Genomic DNA, 21,700 nt, shown 5'->3' with positions numbered 1-21,700 from the left:
CCAACTATTTCCAGGACATGATCAGAATCACATTGTAAGATCCATTAATCCTATTGTGTGGGAATTAACCTATTCTTAAAAATAAAATAAGCTAACAGACCATTAGTTTCTTTGACCTTTTTTTTTTACTCCTATAGACATGGTCTACGGCTATGATAAGGTTCCAACTGCCTCATTTTGGAACTGCATTTACACCTATTGTAGCAGATAATGAACATTTCTGTTGTCAATTCTTTTGCCTCTGTCCTTAACTATATTAAATTTTTTTATTATATCATTGTCTACATTGGATTTAGTATATTAATAGGACTTATTATACTAGTGTTGTTTCAGTTTTTGCAAATAGAGGAGAACTTATTCAGAAAAACAAAATCTTTATTTTTTACCTGAGTTTTCACCTGTACATGCTGTTTTTGTGTTACAGACCTTAAGGCCCCTCTTCAGCAGGTTTACAATAATAATATTCTATAACAAAAAATTTAACTTAAAATAAAACTTATTATAACAATTTTATACCCAACAATAATGTGTAGAATTTATTAAATTACTTACATGTTCCATGTTTTCTATTATCAATACATCAATATATACATAAATTATCCATAAAAGGATTTTTAACATTATTTTATCTTTTAACAGAATTTGCTTATGAATTTGTCACAACTGTTATGACTTCACAGTACCTGGAATTGAATGCATTCTTACTTCACATTTTGCATACAAAAAACAAATAGTAGTCTATAATTACCAACAATACAGTTGAATTGGTACTGACTTATTCAGCCTGGATAACTAAATACCTAGAATGACATGAACTCGCATACTTCAGTGGTTGTTTTCGATCTTTAGCATTTGGTTTTGTATTAGTTTTTCTTGAGATCTTTCCTCTCTTTCATGCTGATCTTATATGAGAGACATCTTTCTGATGGTTTCTTTGTATATGATTTCTCATCCTAGTCAGAGTGACACAAATCTGATTCACCCACACACATATATAAGAACAAATCATGTTTTGCTCTCGTGCAGTTCCTTTTTTATATCCTTGTATTGTAAATCTTTTTATATCTGGGTTCCCCTTAACAATTTTTCCTTTGTTCTTTAGTCAAAAATGTTTGAGAATGATGCTTTTCAATGTAAAATAAACAAGAACAAGGTAACCTACATCAAGTTAAAGAACAAAGACATAAGTCCAAATATAGTTTAAAATAAAATATTTTGGTGCCTCATACTTACAATGTTCCTGAGTTTGAATGCTAAATTCAAGAGAAATTTGATTCAGAAATCAAGCGATGCTTCTGCATTCAAACTGCATGTTCAGTGAAAAATGCACACACTGCATAATGCCATCTGTTGTGTGCCCAAGTTGTCTCTTACTCTCACTGTTAAAGCATTTCTTATGGAATGTGAGAAAATGTGTTATGCTCATTTGGTGTGTATAACCAAACATTTTCTGTGTATGTGTGTATATATATGTATATGTATATATAATGCTTGTTTATTTATTAACCATGGTATCCAAGAAGAATGTGGAAACAATGAAGCCTAAAAGAAAGATTGTAGTATCAACAATTGAAATGAAGAAAGAACTTATTGCAAAACATGAAAGTGGTATACGTGTGAAGGATCTAGCAGCTATGTTCAAGATGCCGAAGTCAACAGTTTGCACCATTCTTAAGAACAAGGATGCAATAAAAGCGGCAAATGTGGCTAAAGGTGTGACGACATTAACCTCCAAGAGATCACATATTATTGAGGAGATGGAAAAACGCCTCCTTGTATGGATAAATGAGAAGCAATCGGCTGGTGATATCATATCTGTGAGGATTATTTGTGAGAAAGCTAAGCAGCTGCATAATGACATTAAGAAACGCACACCTGGAACCAGTGTTGAAAGTGAAGAGTTTAAGGGGAGTAGAGGGTGGTTCAATAAATTTAGGAAAAGATCTGGAATCCATGGTGTTGTGATGCATGAGGAGATTGCTAATGTGGGAGAAGATGAAAAGTTTGTAAAAAGTTTTAAGCAGTATGTGGATAAGCAGGGATTTGTGCCTCAGCAAGTTTTCAATTGTGATAAAACAAACCTCTTCTGGAAGAGACTGCCTGGGAAGGGCTACATTACAAAAGAAGAGAAGGCTATACCAGGATATAAGCCTATGAAAGATAGGCTTTCTCTGCTAATTTGTGGTAATGCTAGTGGGGACTGTAAGATAAAGCCTTTGCTTGTGTATCATTCTGACAATCCATGTGTATTTAAAAAGAATAATATAACAAAGAGTAGGCTTAATGTTATGTGGAGGGCAAACATGTCAGCATGGGTTACCTGGCAGTTTTTTACTGAGTGGATTCATGAAGAGTTTGCACCTTGCGTGAAAGCTTATCTTACCAAAAAGAATCTACCACTGAAGGCTCTTCTAGTGCTGGATGACGTTCCTGCTCATCCTTTAGGCTTACAGGAAGATTTGGTGGGTAAATTTAGCTTTATCAAGATAATGTTCTTGCCCACCAATACCACTTCTCTCTTCCAACCCATGGACCAAGTCATCTCAAATTTTAAGAAACTATATATAAAGGCTGTGTTTCAGATGTGCTTTGAGGTGATCAATGAGACAGAACTTACTCTTAGAGATTTTTGGAAGAATCATTACAATATCCTTCATTGCTTACAAAATATCAATAAAGCATGGAAGGAAGTTTCTCTCAGGACAATGAACTCTGCTTGGAAGAAACTCTGGCCAGATTGTATTTCAGCCAGAAACTTTGAAGACTTTGAACCAGTGTCTGTGGTATATGAAATTGTGTGTCTGGGAAAGTCCATGGGTTTGGAGGTAAGTGAAGATGATGTGGAGGAGTTAGTGGATGATCACAAGACCAAACTAACCATAGAAGAAATGGCAGAGGAAATTTATTCAAATGAGGAAGAGGAAGCTGAGAACAGCATTTCCAGCACTGAAATTAAGGAACTGTGCTCTCTTTGGGCTAGAATGCGGACCATTGTTGAAAAATGGCACCCTAACATAGCAGCAGTGAATAGGAGCATTGACTTCTTTGATGACAAAGTAATGGCCTACTTTAGGAACATCCAGAAAAGTCGTCAACACCAAACTGCATTGGAAAGGTTCTTCTCTAAAGAAAACTGGGAAAGCAAACCAAATCCCTCAACCAGTAAAACTAAGAGGCTGAAGAGTGAGAAAACACCAGAAGAACAATTATTTGGTGTGTTTATGGAAACTGACTCCTCTTCCAACAATTAACCTTTCACATCCTCTCCACCAGCCACATTGGACATCATAACAACTCACTAAGGTATTGTAAATGTAATTTTCATTTTATTATACAGTATTTACATATTTTATTCATTGTTTTCATGTTTTAATTCATTATTTAGGGCATTTAATTGTGTTAAGATTCAATTCAGAGTTCAACACAGAGGGCAATTCAGAATTCAGATGATCTCCCGAAACAAATGAAATTCAAAGTATGAGGCACCACCGTATTTAAAAATTTAATTTTCATCAAATAGCTTGAAAATATCGCATTTATACATTATCTTACAAATTACATAATACTGTAAAAAATTTATTATTATTCTGGAAATCTGTTTTAACTTATTTATTTATATTATAAACTTTTAGTTTTTAATATATTTTGTGAATTTTTCAAATTTTTTTAAACATTTCACAGGTTCAGAATATCAAAACTAAACCTCATGGGCATGCTGATTCTGTAGAGAATACTGAATTAAATCAGTTAGATTTAAAAGAAAATGGAACTGAAATTTCTTCAAAACATGTGGATTTTGATAATGTAAATGTGTTTTTATATGAGGTATTTCAAAAGATCAGGGTAAATAGACCAGGAGGTAATAGAGGAGTTTATGTAGCATAAATAATGCATTGAGTAGACGAGGATGCTTTTTTGTGGTAAAGGAGCTTTAATACAGCTGGATAAGCCAGCCAGTGACACAATAAAACTGTGAGAAGCTGGGATCAATATGTATATTCTATTGACACTTAATCAGCAATGATTTGGTAAGAACTGCTCACTTTATCACTGGATGGCTATAAGTTAGAGTTTGTTATTGGATTGTGAGAGCCCTGCTGACATCAGGACCTGACACCAGTTAGGATAGTTATATTCGCATTCTAACTCACAATATTAAAATTCATTTGTTCAAAAAGGAGTGCTCGATTTCTTGTGAGTGGCGAGATTGTGGATCAGTCGATAGGCGTCCAATTTCCATTGAACTGACATCGAGAACATTTTACTAAACAAATAACAAAATTTAATAAAGATAACTAAAATAAAATACAAGAGTTTATAATAACTAAGAGATAAACGACTCCTAAATTCTCTAATCTTCACAAGAGAGAGTTTCCATAAAGTTTGACATAATACCTCTAAATATAATCGCTGATTTTGCTTTCTTTGATGATTCGAATGAGGTGCGGAAGTCGAAGGAGACTAGGCACAGACAAAAGTTCTGAAGAACTGGCTGGAACAACCGAATTCATTTTGAATGAAGCACATAAAACCCTTAAATTCAGAAATTTTCTTTAATGTAGAGTTCAGATTGTGGTCATCTGACGATGAGTCGAGTTAATTAGGAGTTTAGTCATCTAATGCGATAGTAATTTTCTTAGGAAGTAAACGGCTGTGAAAGGAAGTTTTACTTCCTTGTTCTCCCAAATTTCCCTCAAAAGGTGGAAAAGTGCATAATTTAACAACGAAATATTACACAGAGTTTTAGATTTTAGAAAAATAAATTAATTGTATATTTGGATTTTCACAAAACAATCTGTCATTATTTTGCTTATCCAGCTGTATTAAAGCTGCTTTATCAAGCAATGCACCTAGAGGGAAATAGGAGTTTGTATAGAGTAAATAATGTTTAGAAAGTTTTATTGCTTTTTGGTTTGAATTCCTTGTATGAGTTGTTTTTTATATCAATGATATAAAACAAAGAATTTATACTTAACTCAAACTCAGTTATAGAAACTCAAAGAAAAAAGACCAGTGGTGTGAAATCTAGAGGAAAATCTTTACTTTTTTAAAACTCAGAAAAAATATTGTTAAAATATTTCCTCTTAATCTATTGACCTTACCTTTTGAAACATATTTAATATCAAATAATGAATTTTAAATAATTGAGTATTGTTAAGTTAAATGAAAGCATTGAGAAAATTTTTTTCAATTTATTTGTTTATTTAATTAAGTTATTACTATTATGATTTACATAATTAGAATAATTCTATTCTTCTTAATGTGCAGTTTGTTTTAATATACAAATTTAGCTTGCCCAATGCTTAATCTTTGTATTGTTATTACCAGAAACTGATTTCAACTTCTATAACCAATGTCAAACCTTTATATGTAAAGTTATTATTTAATTATTGAATGTTGTTGGTTATCCAAGCAGCCATCTGTACAATACAATTCAATACTAACTTATCTACTATTTATTTCTGATTTTATGTTTATAAATTACTAGTGCAAATGTGAAAGGTCAACATTGCCCCTCAGGTTAGGTCTGCCACTACTTGTTACTTCTGGCTTACAGGAAACTTTCGATAAATACATGAGCAGTTGCATATTAGGAAACTTAGGGCTGTCCATAAATGATGGCCACATTGGAAGGGGGTTATGACAAGTCATACAAGGGAGGATTGAACTTCAGTGGACATCCATTTTATTTCGTTAAATATTATACAGTTTATGCACATTATTCATAAAATAATACAGGTTTTGAGGGGATTAACTTTTGTTGGATATCCAAAGAAGGGAGGTGTTACAGCAACTTGGACAAACTGGGACAATGGGGAAGGGATATAAAAAGTTCATTAAAAATGTGGACGTAATTTAGTGACAGCTTCTTACAGGTAAGGGACAGAGGAGGAAGTTGAGAGATGGAGAACACAGAAGTAATGCACTGTAAACTGGTTAGCAATTAAACAACAAACATTTATTTCACTCAATCTTATCTTAAATACATGTAAAACAAATAGTGAGTTTAAAGCAATTTTACATGCCTATCCTTGAGAGAGAGCAGTTATAATTAAGCATATGGCAATAAATACCTATATCATTTTGATTTCTGGCAATCTCTGAGAGTCTGTGAAGTTATTGTATGAGAACAAAGTGCAGGTAGAGGGTTCGGGGAGCTGATGTAAATTCATGACGTATTCATTCTTGGTTTGGTACTTAAATAGTCTTATTTGTTGGAGTTCATCACAAATAAATCCCGAAACCAATGGTCTTCTAGTATGGAACAGCAAGGATCCAGGGCTTACTTTTTTCTTTGAATGAACATGAAACAATTAAATGTCCTAAATTAACAAAATACTAGCTGAGGTTCTCACACAAAGATAATCCTACTATTTTAAGATAAAATTCAAGAAAAAAGAAACTAAATTATTTTACTAATTATACTTATTTTTACAATTGAGTTAAACTGTCATAAGCAATGCAGTGTAATATTTCATAATCATATTTTTCCTTTATTTTGTGCAGTTACAAAGAACCGATATTATCTCTGAAGATGGTAATAACAGATTCAATAGAAAAACTACACATTCTGATGATTCTTCAGAAAATCTCTCAGAATTGATGATAACTGATGATTCTTCAGAAAATCTCTCAGAATTGAAATGTGATCAAGTGAAAACTGAACACAGTAAAGGTATCTATAAATTATTTCACCTATTATAAAAAATTATTTTCTGTAGCTATTGAATCCCATTGAATGGAGATACCATGCAATCTTGCTAATCTGACCTCTGAATTATTTGGCATATACACACCACCAGTGTGATCACCTGCATGCTTGTGTTTCATGAAAATATGCCCTGTTTACTGAGATTTGTTTCTGTGAACAGTGTTGAATATCAGATTGCCATTTTATTTTCCCATTTGCCTCTAAAAAGAATCTGTACTGAAAGGCAATGGGCAATGTCATTCTTTTGCTTTTAGTCCTATATAATCCCAGCAACCTGGCACTCCTGCTAATGTGGTACTCTTCTATGCAACAAATGGTCATGTTAGCAAGAGTTTGGTGTAAGTGGTATGTCCATTTTTGGAAAAAAATACAGTAGATCCCCCTATAACATGATTTCATATAATACGGATTCGTATAACATGGCAGAAAAATTGTGATCATGTTTGTATAACACGTTAAAAGAGGCTCGTATAACACGGTAAAAGAATGAGACAGATTATCATGGCCAACTTGTGTCTCAACAGGATTGGTCGAATCTGCACCAATAGTGGATGAGCAGCGGCATGCGTATATATGGACAGTTTAGGCGAAAAAGTTGAGTTTACTATCATCTGTACAGTATGTACAGAACATAAATTAGGTAACACTAACACTGTAATTTTATAATTTTTACATTATCTACAATTTTGTCTTTAGTTATCACGATCCCTGCCATGAAGAAGAATTCTAAGAAGAGCAGAAGATATATATCCCTTGAAGACAAACTTAAAATATTGGATCGGTTAAAATCTGGTGAGAAAACAATAGTCATTGCTAAAGATTTAAAGTTACAGGCGGCAACAATTCGAGCAATAAGAAGAAATGAAACCAAAATAAGGGCTAGAATTTCCTCTGGATCATTAGTAAGTTTGAATAAAACTGCTCGTATAAAGGACACTTTAATTCCTAAAATGGAAAAGTATTTGATGTTATGGATAGAAGATTGCTTTTCAAGGAATTTTCCTTTGAATACCAATGTGATACAGGAAAAGGCAATAAAGATTTACCGGCGTGTAAGAGCGCTTGAATGCGTTTCTTTTAATGAATCATGTCAACACGAATTTAAAGCCAGTAAAGGGTGGTTTAACAGATTTATGAATCGATTTTCCTTGCGCAATGTCAAAATTCTGAGAGAAAGAGCATCAGTTGACATAGAAGCAGCCCAGAGATTCCAAGAGTATTTTCCCAAAATTGTAGAAGATAGAAATTACACTGCAGATCAGGTATATAATGCCACCGAAACCGCATTATATTGGAAGAAAATGCCCAGACGCACTTACATCTCGAAAAATGAAAAGTCTGCTTCAGGATTTAGGGTTTCCGAGGATAGTATCACTTTACTTTTATGTTCAAACGCATCTGGAAATAACGTTATAAAGCCCATGTTAATTAACCGATCATTAAACCCAGAAGCAATGAAAGGGGTTGACAAATCAGTTCTTCCTGTTTTCTGGCGATCAAATAGAAATGCATTTGTAACAGGTGTTTTATTTCGCGATTGGTTTTACAATTGCTTTGTGCCGGAAGTGGAAGATTACTCAAAAAGAAAAAATATCAGTTTCAAGGCTTTGTTACTGGTCGATAATGCGCCAGGACACACAGAAGATTTAAATCATCCGGCTGTTAAATTAATATTTTTACCTCCCGATACGACATCAATCCTACGACCAAAAGACCAGGGAATAATTAGATTATTTAAATCATTGTATGTACGGCACACATTTGAACACATTTTAGAAAATATTGATTTTAATTCAAGCACTACCACAGTAATGGACTTGTGGAAAGATTTTTCAATTTTAAATAGCATTGAAATTATTTTGTTATCTCTGAAGGAACTAAAATGTTCGAATCTGAATGCCTGTTGGGGAAAATTATGGCCTGAAGTTGTTATTAGAGAAGACTGTTTAACTTCTGTGACAACAGAAATAAATCGCATAATAAATATTGCCCACACTTTAGGTGGAGAGGGATTTGTCGACATGAACGAGGAAGATGTTATTGAGTTAATTAATACTAACCAACACTTAGATGAAGAAGAACTTATGCTGCTGGCAGAGTTGTCGAAATCAAGTGGTGAAGAAAACTCATTACAAATTTTCTGTGAGCCAGAGCAACACTTTAATTTAGAAAAGTTAAATGAAGGATTAGAATTGGCAAAAAATCTAGAAGAACTTTTTACGAATAATGATCCATCAACAAAGCGCTCTGAGGAATTTAAGAAAAAATTGAAAGAATGTTTAGCTCCATATCATGAACTAAAAGAATGTTTAGAAAGTAACAATAATAAATTGTTGAAAACATAAGAAGATACCCTTTCAAATTATGAAAATAATAGAGAAGAAAGAAGTGAATCTTTAAGCTATGAAATAGCACAACCAACATTTAAAAGAGGATGTCGTTGGATCCTAATTATGGATAGCTTCGACAGTGAATAAATGTAAAATAAAAAGTGTAACTACTGCTTTTATTTAATGCAAAATGAATAAGAAAACATTTTTAATTTCAATATTTGTTTGTTTTGAAGAGAAATAAAATATATTTTCACTCTTACATATTAAATAATTATTTTGCATCTTTGTTATGTATTTGTATAAGTGTATGTTTATGCATAAGTAAACTGTATGTGAGCCGCTCATTTGCCAAAACGATAAGTTCATAAAAGGAAAGATAGAAAATATGTATTGGTAAATTTTTATACATTTCTTGTGAAAAAAACATTTATTATTCAACGGCCATAAAAATTATATTTTTATTAATGGTGTCTCCAAAGTTCAGCGAATTTTTCTCAGAAAAATAACTGATCAGAAAACACACATTGGCACTCGATGAGCCACTCGCTCCGTGATGAAAACAAGCTTAATCAATGGCATTGTTGAACGGCGCGCACTCGGTAAGTGTTCCTACAATTTTTTGTTTATAGTATAGTTTATATGGATTATTCCCAAAAATTATGTGTTTTGGAAATGTTCAAGTCAAATTAGTCTAGAATCAATTAATTTTATGGAAGAAAACCTTTCAAACCTCCTAAACTGCACAAGTGCCATGCTGAAAACGGCTCATGTATTTGTAAAATCTAAATGACTCATTCAACGCAGAATTTGTATAACAAGGAACACATCTACTGTGTTATAGGCGGGGTCTACTGTAAGTTTTTATTTATTAACATATGTCAATATTTTTCAGTTGATTCAGATGCAAAGCCCTTAAATATGTCAATGTATGAATAAATGGAATTACACCACATTCATTTATAACAGATTATATATTGAAAATAATTTAGTTTTATTATTCAACAAAATTATCATCAATATTTTATATTTATATAAACAAAAATATTCCAATACACTATACTTTTCATTTCAAATTACTCTATACCAGTCAACCCCCCTATAACACTGTTGAATTCAGTGTTATATGAATTCCATGTTGTACAAGTCACTTAGATTTCACAAATACGTGAGCCGTTCACAGCCCAACACACGTATTTGTAAAATCTAAGTGACTTGTATGTGCGCAACCGAGGGAGTAGAGAGAGAGCTTCTCCCCACTTACCGGCTTTGCTGTCAGAGAATGGCTATAGGAGGAGTAAAGATATGAGTGGGGAGGAGTTGGAAGTCGTGATCAGGTGTCCAAAAGACTACATGGGTTTAAATAGACAACACATTTAATAAACATAGAAGAAAATATACATAAAGATAATAAATACAACACACGCGTATCAAGATATAAATAGATATGCTATATTTTAACCTAACCTAACTCAAATGATCGAGAGAGACCTCACGTTGGAGAGAGAGAGAATTATGGCAAGGATTTACCTTGTAGGAAATGCTCTCATATTATAGGGCAGTGGTTCCCAACCGGTGTTCCATAAGCATCTCTCAAGTGTTTCGCAGATTTAGTCGGAAATTGGAAAGTGTACAATCGTATTCGATTTGCAAGTAAACTTCACAATACATCTTTCGCTGTTCAAATTGACAAATCAACAGATACTAGTGGAAAAGCCATTTTACTATTTTACTTGGATACATTCGATTTGTTAAAGAAAACAGAATAGTCAATGAAATTTTGTGTTGCAGAGAGTTACTAGAAAGAACAAATGGAGAAGTCATTTATAATGCTATCAGTTCTTACTTTGAACGTTTGAATTTGAACTGGGAACAATGCGTGGAAATCTTCACTGATGGAGCTTCATCAGTGACAGGCTCAGTCAAGGGATTTGTGATATTTGCAAAGCAACGAAACAGTGAGATTTATATAAATCACTGCTTCTTACTTAGGGAATTGCTTATTGCAAAAACATTACCTGCAGAATTAAAAGATGTTTTTACTAGTGTTGTTAATATGGCAAATTACATAAAGGCGAGACTGTTGAAATCCCAAATTTTTAAACTACTGTGTGCAATGATGTAAGCAAAATATGAAGGATTAATTTTTCATACAGAAATCAGGTGGCTTTCTTGAGGAAAAATGCTTTTTTGTGTACTGGAACTGAAAAAAGAATTGATAGTTTTCTTGGAACAAGAAAATATTTGCTTTTCAGAAAATCTGAAAAATGATATGTGGCGTGCCAAACTTGGATATTTAAAGGACATATTTAATTATTTGAACATTGTGAATACTACCATGCAAGGTATACAGGAAAACATCTTAACATCAAAGGACAAACTGTCAGCTTTTCACAAGATCATTCTTTGGTAAAAAAGAGTAGAAGAAAATAATCTCAGTATGTTTCCTTCCGTACATAATAATACCAATATTGTTTCCTTGATATCAGAACATTTAGCAATATTAGAAAACAACGTAAGAAAATATTTTCCTTTTCTCGACACAAACAAATATTACTAGATTAGGAATCTATTTATTTCAAAAGAATTATATAATAATTCTGAATTTAATGTCTCAGAGAAAGAAGAGCTTATATCCTTGTCATCAGACTGCTCCTTGAAAATCAAACACGTTGAAACGAATCTTGATGAATTCTGGATATCGGTCCAAGATATCCAGAATTCATCAGGAATATCCACTGATATCAAAAAAAGCCATAAAAGTTTTACTAATTTTCTCAATTTCATATTTATGTGAACTTGGGTTTTCCACATTAACCAATACAAAATCTGAAAGAAAGGAAAGACTGACAAATTTAGAGGAAGAAATAAGGGTGACATTGTCTTGTACATGTCCCAACATAGAAGAAATATGCAAAATACATCAGTCACAAGTTTCCCATTAAAGTTATTTAGGTATATTTTTTTTCTGTCCTAAAATTGACGTTAATAATACGAGTAGAGATTTTGAATTATAACTGCTCAATTGTAATAAAATAACTGATGACAAGCTTATTTATTTCATATTAACTTAAGTAAGTGTTCTGCTAAAGAAAATTGCTCACAAAAATGTTCCACATCCTAGAAAAGGTTGGGAACCACTGTTATAGGGCGTAGAAAAAATGCTGTGTGATCGTCGTCTTCTAAATTCGAGGTGCTCTTTGAAGGCTATGTGGAGCGATGTCCTTCTCAGGCTGTTCGGCTAAGTCCGGTTACAGCGTATGCTCCGTCGCTCCTAATGTGTAGAATTCTTCCTGGTGGAGTTCGCTCGGAGGGTTCTTCTGTTAACCTCTCCGAGGAGTAATTCCAGCGTATATGGAGAGAATAGAAAATATTCAAAGTCTTTTTACCTTGTCTGGAGCGGTGATTACGAGCTTCATAGATCCTGAGAGGGTTGGAAGAGTCCACTTCGTTGTCTCTTCCCCGACGATCCCTGTCGAGGTGTCAGATCGTTCCCCTTTTATACCCTTTAGCATGGGAAAAATCTGGGATCTCGTTGACGTCTTTCCCTCGTAGAAAAATTCATTACCTTATTTGGTCATTTGTCGCTGGGTCGCTCGGACTTATGGGGGGGGTCACGGGACATCGTGGTCCCTCGTCGATGACCTTGATGACTAACCTCTCTGCATTGTCATACGTTTTTCTGCAGCCTATTGGATATTTATTTAAACGACGCAGTTATCTCATAAGCAAGCGATCCCCTGGAGGGGGGTGGTCCCTCTTCAGATGACAAAAGTCACTCTCGCTTACTACGCAGTTAGTGTGAAAATAAAAAATAGCGTCCGTATTCTCACATGTACAACATGGAATTCATATAAAATGGAATAATCAACAGTGTTGTAGAGAGGTCGACTGTATATGATAGTCACTAGTGCAAAATTGAAATGTACTGATGGACATTTTGAAATTGTCAAATCACTGAAGTGTATTATTCTATGTACTTGCGTAATTGATATTCTTGTCAAAATGAATGATGTTTACAATAAAAAAAACTGTTAATATAAATTCACAGATGACCAACGTGAATAAGGTATTGGCCTGTTGGTGTGGCTGTTGCATTAGGGCAAGCAACTCACCAATAATTTTTCACAGATTATCTATTCTGAAAATGTCTGGTTCTGCCCCTCAACACCCTACTGCCCCATTGTAGGCTCAGTTAAACTTACAGTCAGTATGATTAAAATGGACTTGTTTGTGTCTACAGGATAGAAGAGAGAATAATGAAAAAATATTAATATAAATTCCCATTTTTTTTTTATAACAAATATATACATATAACTTTTTATATTTGTTTATGTATTATTAAATAATTAAAATTGTTTCTTTAAATTGGAAAATCAGTTTAAAACTTATACTAATCTCTTAAATTTATAGATTGTTTCAAAACATTAATGTATGCTAAAATTAATTGATACATATTAAAGTATCAAATAAATAAATAAAAAATGAGTGAAAAGTTTATAACACAATGACATCATTAGAATAATTTTTATTTTTTAAAAAGAGTTCATCTTTCTGTAATTAGAATAACATTCTAATATGCAGGGTCTTCCAAAATTTAATGCTACTGTTTTAAATTACATTAATTATGTTAATTATCATCTGTGAAGTATGCAACATCCACCAATCAATAGAATAACTGTCCAAGTCTTGATGTCCAAGTCATCAAGTCAAGTGTCCAAGTATTCAAATGTTTTGTCATCTACAACTTGTACACCACTTTCCTACAAGGGAAGGTGGTGTAACTGAAAATGACAACTTTTTGATATAAAAGGCATTTTGTGTTCTGCAGTTCAAAGTCTGAATCATTTGTTGTTATGCAACATGAGTAATCTGCAGAATTCAGCTGAAATTGTAGAATTGTGGTTGTTGTGGAAGGAGTGATGATGGATATGCTGTAGTGAGCGTAGTAGTAGTAGTAGTGGTAGTAAGACAGGTATCACTCTTTGGTACAACCTGTGTTATAGAAAAAGGGAGGAAGATGGGGTGGGGGTGAGAAAGGAAAGGGGATGTGTAGTGAGCATAGGAAGAATTTGAATATTGGTTGGATATGTCATGTAATGTGAGGTGCATATATTGAGAAATTGTAATGGGCAAATGTGTAGTGTGGATGATTTTCCAATGTTTTAATGTATTGGGTTGTTTGGAAAGTAATTCCAATTTTTTACCATTAGAGGAATTAGTTGTATTTTTACCAGCCAATTTCATTTTAAACCATACTTTCATTATGACAGCTGACATTTTAAGGCTTATTTGTAAAAGATTTTGTATGATTCTGTACAATTGTCCAATTGTTTTTTTTTCTTCCCTATCAAATATGGAAAATCGAAAGCAGCATTTTTGGCTTATTTTGCTTTTTTATTACCAAAAAATTAAAATGCTGTTCAAGCAAGAAAAAAATTGTGTGACGTGTTGACAGAAAGACAGTGCCAAAACTGGTTTACAAAATTTCATTCTGGCAATTTTGATATTAAAAATGAACCACGTTCTGGAAGGCCAGTCGAAACTGATGAAAACAAAATAAAGGTATTGGTTGAAGCAAACCACCAAATAACAACACGTGAAATCACTGAGATTAAATTTGTCAAATTGAACCATTTATGATCACTTGAACTGACTTGGTTTTGTTTCAAAGCTTGATATATGGGTTCCACATGTTCTTAACATATTCCCTGTTATTCCCGACATATCTCAGGTTGTGACCTTATGACCTTGACCCGTGGACCCAAGATATCTCGTTTCAGCATTGGAACGTTTTTGAAACTAGATGTCGCTAGTTGTTATATTTTTATATTAAAACTAACGTTTGAAATATAATTTTTTTGGTTATTACATTTATTAACATATCAATTTTGTTTGTGCAAAATCAAAAAATAATAATTTTGGATGATACAATAGCCACAATTATTCTTTTCAAAAACGTGTAATTTCCATTAGGCTTAACATTGACGAAAATTTAACATGACGTCACATGCAACAGAGAAAACTTTGAACATCGGATAGGTTAAAGAAAGAGATGCTCTCTTTGGTCGTATTTTAAGGAATTTTTTTTTTTAGCTTCTATCAAACAATTCAACAATTGATTCAAAAGTGTACTGCAGTCAAATAAACAAATTGAGTGATACCATCAAACAGGAAAAGCCAGAATTGATGAACAAAAAAGGTGTAGTGTTTCACCGTGATAATGCCAAATCTCATACAAATTTGGTAACTCGTCAGAAACTGTTGCAGCTTAGATGGGATGTGCTATCATATCCACCATATTTGCCAGATCTGGCACCCTCAGAGTTATTTGTTCTGGTCTTTACAAAATTTTTTAAACTGTAAAACGTATACTTCAAATGAGGATGTCAACAATTGCTTGGATCAGTTTTATGCAAGCAAAGATAAAAACGTTTATGAACGTGGAATCATGCTACTACCAGAAGATGGTAAGGGGCCGTCCATAAATTACGTAAGGTATTTTGGGGTGGGTGGGGGTCAAGGATTTCTTACAATTTCTTACTCAGGGGTAGGGGGTAATAGATCTCGTCTTACGTAATATTCTTATTTTTATATTTTGATCTTGTCGAGTGGTGGCGTTTTGAATTTGGCTTCAATTTGGCGGTTTCTATTAAGAACGCTCGTTGTCTCGTCTGACGTGATAGAGTAATACACTAGCATATTCACGCTCTACACATTTTTTGTCATGGGAGAAAGTCCGTGTGGTGGTTTCTTTCTCTTGTGTTTTTATTAGAGTAAGTGCACCTCTCCTATGGATGTTTAACACTAAGAATACATAAACCAAAATACACGATACAAAGTAAACATAAAATTAGTATTCAGCTTTTAGTGAACTAAAATGTAAAACTAGAAATTATAAATAGTCTTTTCTTCCATATTTTTTGAACATAATTGTAAAAAGCATCAAACAGTGGCTTCTGAACAAGCTTATTGAGTGGACATGGCCACTTGAAACCAAGCATAAAGATTTCTAATTTCAGAATAAGTGTATGTTGATTGTAAATTGGACAATGATAAATCACGTGGTCGATGGTGTCTAGGTTTTCTGTAGAGCAAAAGCAAGAAGCAGTTTCTGCCCGGTTATATGTCGCCTGGCAGCTTCTAAAATTACAATGCTCAGTAAGTAATTGAGCAGTAGCAGACGTTAAATCGCTAAGTAGTGATGAGAACCTACATTCAACTCTAGGAAAATAAAGTCGTGTTATTCTACAAGTTTTACTGCTCAACTACTTTTACTGATTCCACTTTCGCATAGCGTTGTCATGGATATAATTTTAAGGCTGCTACGTGAGAGAGTGATGTGAGTGTAGTCCAAGTCAGTTTCCTTTGCAGCTGACTTAGCCTCAGTGTTGGCGTTTTCATTTCCTAGTACGCCAGTATGGCCAGGAACAAATACAAAAATTATCTTATTTACAAGATTTTTAATATGGTGCTGGATATATGTGATTTTATTGCTATTGCAATTGGGATTTAATAGAGCTTTCAGGACAGACAGAATCACTATAAATGTTGATAGACAGAGTTTTGTTTGGTAGTGAAGTGGCCCACTGAACAGCTTGGTAGTCAGCATCTTGTTCAGCTTGATAGATGGAGGTATACGGGATGTATCTGTACCTTCTAACATATTTTGCCAAAAATATGTAAGTTTGGAGGAAGATAGAGATACTTGAGCAGACAAGAAGGGAGCTTTTGGACCCATCTGTGTAGATATTGATGACTGCAAGATTATCCACTGAGGAAGCAGATGACACCAAATAATCTTGTTTACAGAATGATGATCAGAGATAGTAGGGTAATTGCAATGTGGTAGCATATGAACAGCCGTAGATAGTAGTAAAGACCGTTGTTGAGTCTTGACGTTTGTAGTTCTGATGTAGTTTAGAACCTTTTCTATAATACATAGTGGTAAAAGAAAGAACTCTATTAGTATCAGAGAGGCATTAGTAAAAACAGTTCTGCAGTACTTTGAAATTTTGGTGGCAAACTGGCTTTGAAGAGAGTGTAATTTACTTGCTACTGAACTTTTACTAGTTACATGACCACAGCCAGAGGCTGTGTAAAATAGCATTGGTTGTATTGCCCCATTATATAGAGTTTTATAAGCTTTATTATTTAGTCCCCAGGTGCACCTATCACATTTTAGCAGCATGTAGTTTATTTTGTTGGGTTTAGACAAGATGTAATCAATATGGCAACGAAATGTGGTTTCTCTCTGTTCTCTCTTGTTTTATTTTGTATGACTTTTCTGTTTACACGTGCACTAAATAGTCGATCTGGCAAAGTTTTTTGTGTCTTTTGTAAAAATTAAAATTAATATAAAAATAAATATTTTGACATTGATTAATGATAATAATAATAATAGTAATATTGTTAAATATTATAAAGTCTCTGTAAATCCGCACGAAAAATATATAAATTTTCGGTTTAGCGGTAGACCATCACACAGCAGATAGCTAATTACTTCTCTTTATTTAATCACTGTATATGCATTTCGGTCCTATTAAAGAACCCTCTTCAGTACTACAAAATATAAATATTATAATAAACCTTATGCGAGTAAAACTACCAATGTAACANTTAATGAATTACATCAACACGAATTTAAAGCCAGTAAAGGGTGGTTTAACAGATTTATGAATCGATTTTCCTTGCGCAATGTCAAAATTGTGGGAGAAAGTGCATCAGTCGACATAGAAGCAGCCCAGAGATTCCAAGAGTATTTTCCCAAAATTGTAGAAGATGGAAATTACACTGCAGATCAGGTATATAATGCCACCGAAACCGCATTATATTGGAAGAAAATGCCCGGACGCACTTACATCTCGAAAAATGAAAAGTCTGCTTCAGGATTTAGGGTTTCCGAGGATAATATCACTTTACTTTTATGTTCAAATGCATCTGGAGATAACGTTATAAAGCCCATGTTAATTAACCGATCATTAAATCCACAAGCAATGAAAGGGGTTGACAAATCAACTCTTCCTGTTTTCTGGCGAGCAAATAGAAATGCATGTGTAACAGGTGTTTTATTTCGCGATTGGTTTTACAATTGCTTTGTGCCGGAAGTGGAAGATTACTTAAAAAGAAAAAATATCAGTTTCAAGGCTTTGTTACTGGTCGATAATGCGCCAAGATACACAGAAGATTTAAATCATCCGGCTGTTAAATTAATATTTTTACCTCCTGATACGACATCAATCCTACGACCAAAAGACCAGGGAATAATTAGATTATTTAAATCATTGTATGTACGGCACACATTTGAACACATTTTAGAAAATATTGATTTTAATTCAAGCACTACCACAGTAACGGACTTGTGGAAAGATTTTTCAATTTTAAATAGCATTGAAATTATTTTGTTATCTCTGAAGGAACTAAAATGTTCTAATCTGAATGCCTGTTGGGGAAAATTATGGCCTGAAGTTGTTATTAGAGAAGACTGTTTAACTTCCGTGACAACAGAAGTAAATCGCATAATAGATATTTCCCACACTTTAGGTGGAGAGGGATTCGTCGACATGAACGAGGAAGATGTTATTGAATTAATTAATACTGGTAACCAACGCTTAGATAAAGAACAACTTATGCAACTGGCAGAGTCGTCGAAATCAAGTGGAGAAGAAAACTCTTTACAAAATTACTGTGAGCCAGAGCAACACTTTAATTTAGAAAAGTTAAATGAAGGATTAGAATTGGCAAAAAGTCTAGAAGAACATTTTACGAATAATGATCCATCAACAAAGCGCTCTGAGAAATTTAAGAGAAAATTGAAAGAATGTTTAGCTCCATATCATGAACTAAAAGAACGTTTAGAAAGTAACAATAATAAATTGTTGAAAACATAAGAAGATACCCTTTCAAATTATGAATATAATAGAGAAGAAAGAAGTGAATCTTTAAGCTATGAAATAGCACAACCAACATTTAAAAGAGGATGTCGTTGGATCCTAATTATGGATAGTTTCGACAGTGAATAAATGTAAAATAAAAAGTGTAACTACTGCTTTTATTTAATGCAAAATGAATAAGAAAACATTTTGAATTTCAATATTTGTTTGTTTTGAAGAGAAATAAAATATATTTTCACTCTTACATATTAAATATTTATTTTGCATCTTTGTTATGTATTTGTATAAGTGTATGTTTATGCCTAAGTGAACTGTATGTGAGCCGCTCATTTGTTAAAACGATAAGTTCATAAAACGAAAGATAGAAAATATGTATTGATAAATTTTTATACATTTCTTGTGAAAAAACATTTATTATTCAACGGCCATAAAAATTATATTTTTATTAATGATGTCTCCGAAGTTCAGCGAATTTATCGCAGAAAAATAACTGATCAGAAAACACGCTCCTGCGGTTCAATGTGTTGTTCTACGATGAAAACAAGCTTAAGCAATGGCATTGTTTGCACACTCAGTAAGTAATTTTACAATTTTTGTTAATAGCATAGTTTATATGGATTATTCCCAAAAAATTATACAGGTAACCCCCATATAACACAGTACTTCTATAGCATGGATTCACTTTAACACGGTTTGAGAATTGGGACACATCCTAGTATAACACGATGCTTTTATAGCAAATGTTCACTCTGACACGGTTCGGGAATTGGGTAAAACCCTTGTTCAACATAAAATGTAATAAAGTTCTTTTATATCTCTGCGAGCATTCTAATTTTTTTCGTCACTACTTTGAATGCTCTTTTAACAAATAATCCATTTAATGGTTCAATTTTACAATTGGGACCCTTTTTTTGCCTCTAAAAGCTTATATTTCAAAATTATAGATTCCTCCATTGCGACACTATTGATAGTTTGGGTGCTGCCATCTTTCTTTCATCGTTGTTTATAAATGCCTATAAACAGCAGCGCACTCCCATTGTAGCGGAGATGCAGAGCGACTGCTATTAACGAAAGCACCCAAAAACTGTTACCAGTTGATGATGCTCATTTTGAGATCATCATATAGGATGAATAATCCTCTGGTACGATATTTACTTAAATAATAAATAAGTATTTTACCCATAAAAAATGAATAATAAATCTGATTTAAAGAAAGATTTAACAGCATGTTTTTTAATTTTTGGAACCTAACCCCCCTTTTCACACTAATTCTCTGTTTCGTATAACATGGATTCACAGAACACGGCAATTTTTTGGAACAACTCCTGTGTTATGCAGGGGTTACCTATATGTGTTTCGGAAATGTTGAGTCAAATTAGTCTAGAGTCGATTAATTTTATGGAAGAAAACCTTTCAAACAGCCTTAGTCCCTAAACTGCAACGTGCAGGCTGTGATTGGCTCATGTATTTAAGTGACTCGTACAACATGGAATTCATATAACATGGAACGTATCTACCGTGTTATAGGAGGGGGGTCTACTGTATCAATCACTAACAATTATTCACTTTAAAAACACTTCTCACACAACTGTGGTTGTCATAAATATCTATGTATTAAATAGAATTTATATCAAATTAGATACAATTGGTCCTTTGTTTCTGCATTTGCATATTCAACCACCCATGGTTTGAATATTTAAAAAAGTAATTTCAGAAAGTTTTAAAGTTCAAAAATTTGAATTTGCTTGCATTTTAAATATTCTGTGTTTTATTCTATGTATTTATCATTCCAGTTATTACACAAAAGCAATCTGTAAGTGTTGTAAGAAGGAAAATGATTCATTGATGCTGATGTGTGCCATGTAGTTATATACCTGTGATGTTTCCAACATGTACAGACTTTTCTTTCTTTTTGCTATTTCCTAATGGTTTAAACAATACAGTATAAAGTGTTTAATGTACAAAACATTAATAACCAATTCACATATAGTATTTTTTAAAATGTAAATGCTGTATTATCTAGAGACAATTTAAAAGATACAAGAGTATATTCATAATACTATGATGCAAATACTATGTCATTTTATATGAGGGACTGGAGCATCTGGGCAAGTGAGGGGATTCTGCAAATACAGAGGGGTGACTGTTTTTATATTTTTTCACTTTTTTCATTTTTCTCCCTCTATGATTTTTGTTTTGAAGTTTGTTGAAAATAATTTTAAATTAGAATTAAAGATTTGAATTCTTATTTTTCTGATATGGTGTATAAACTCTTTCTATATGGCAGACGACCAAGCGGTAAAGGTAGCAACCAACTACTTTGGGGACTAGGAATAAAATCTGGACAGGTCGATAAACCACAAGAAATTTTCAGGGGACCTGGGGCCATATTCTGGTCACTTACCTTTCGTCTCTTCTTTCAGAGACAAATGATGTCAAAATGAGAGACGAAATTCATCTCTCAGAGACAATCTAGTCTTTGTTGTTCACGTCATGATTCTATTAGGTTGATTATACATGTTTGGGTTATCTGCATGCGCAACACAGTATAGAATTTTAATTAATTAAATTGTAAAATTTTTGAAAATGCAGAGTACAGAATTATAGATCACGTGGTAAGGAAAGCACTTAATTTTGATAAAGATATTTAAAAATGTTACAAAATAAAAAGAAATATCGTAATGTCAAAATATCTTGGATAATATTGTCTCTCAGGTTAATAAAACTATTTGTTAAGTTAGAAAATTGTACATACATACGGAGAA

The 21,700-nt window shown here is 33.1% G+C and overlaps 1 protein-coding gene across 4 annotated transcripts in view; it reads left to right on the top strand.

Moving 5' to 3' along the window:
- LOC111631150 (tigger transposable element-derived protein 1-like) overlaps window positions 1-20,083 on the top strand; it is a 30,365-nt gene extending 10,282 nt beyond the window's left edge. Inside the window, exons 3-6 of one of the 4 annotated variants that reach the window (XM_023375350.1) lie at window positions 3,682-3,804; window positions 6,508-6,676; window positions 7,409-7,789; window positions 17,662-20,083. In XM_023375350.1, coding sequence (XP_023231118.1) covers window positions 3,682-3,804; window positions 6,508-6,676; window positions 7,409-7,789; window positions 17,662-18,932 — 1,944 coding nt within the window. In that variant the 3' untranslated portion in view covers window positions 18,933-20,083. Of the gene's footprint in view, window positions 1-1,520; window positions 3,474-3,681; window positions 3,805-6,507; window positions 6,677-7,408; window positions 7,790-17,661 lie in introns of those variants that run through there. The other 3 variants (XR_002757648.1, XM_023375352.1, XM_023375351.1) reach the window with 3 other exon arrangements.
- The last annotated feature ends 1,617 nt before the right edge of the window (window positions 20,084-21,700 follow it).

Source organism: Centruroides sculpturatus, unplaced genomic scaffold (assembly GCF_000671375.1).
Source record: "Centruroides sculpturatus isolate CEXI.00-Female unplaced genomic scaffold, Cexi_2.0 scaffold641, whole genome shotgun sequence".
In the NCBI taxonomy this organism is placed as follows: domain Eukaryota; kingdom Metazoa; phylum Arthropoda; class Arachnida; order Scorpiones; family Buthidae; genus Centruroides; species Centruroides sculpturatus.
The sequence above is the reverse complement of the archived record's forward strand: the minus strand, read 5'-3'. Positions and strand labels throughout refer to the sequence as shown.